Source organism: Penaeus monodon, chromosome 20, assembly GCF_015228065.2.
Source record: "Penaeus monodon isolate SGIC_2016 chromosome 20, NSTDA_Pmon_1, whole genome shotgun sequence".
Lineage (NCBI taxonomy): Eukaryota > Metazoa > Arthropoda > Malacostraca > Decapoda > Penaeidae > Penaeus > Penaeus monodon.
Genome location: NC_051405.1, coordinates 23,066,852 through 23,067,088, shown reverse-complemented (window position 1 = coordinate 23,067,088; position 237 = coordinate 23,066,852). Strand labels below are relative to the sequence as shown.

Here is a 237-nt window from a genome sequence, read left to right as displayed (position 1 = left end):
ACGGAAAATGGGACTTACCTCCGGGAGCGCAACAGCGGCAATTGGGTCCCTGGCAACCGCCCTTAACTTCTTCTTCGTCTGCATTGCATTTCTCTTTCGTGCAATATCCTTTTCTCTTCGAACAACTTTTCTTCGGCTCGCAACCTAAAAGTTTTATTATCGGTAATAGAAACAAGCAAATTGGTATTCAGAGATATGTATAATACAAAATGATTGCATAAAGCACTGCAAAGATGC

At 41.8% G+C, this 237-nt stretch overlaps 1 protein-coding gene across 1 annotated transcript in view; it reads right to left on the bottom strand.

Moving 5' to 3' along the window:
* The window catches only part of LOC119585948, a 20,468-nt gene that overhangs the window by 13,168 nt on the left and 7,063 nt on the right, over window positions 1-237 (bottom strand). Inside the window, exon 7 of the mRNA XM_037934662.1 lies at window positions 19-144. Within this exon, the coding sequence (XP_037790590.1) occupies window positions 19-144 (126 nt within the window). The remainder of the gene's footprint in view (window positions 1-18; window positions 145-237) is intronic.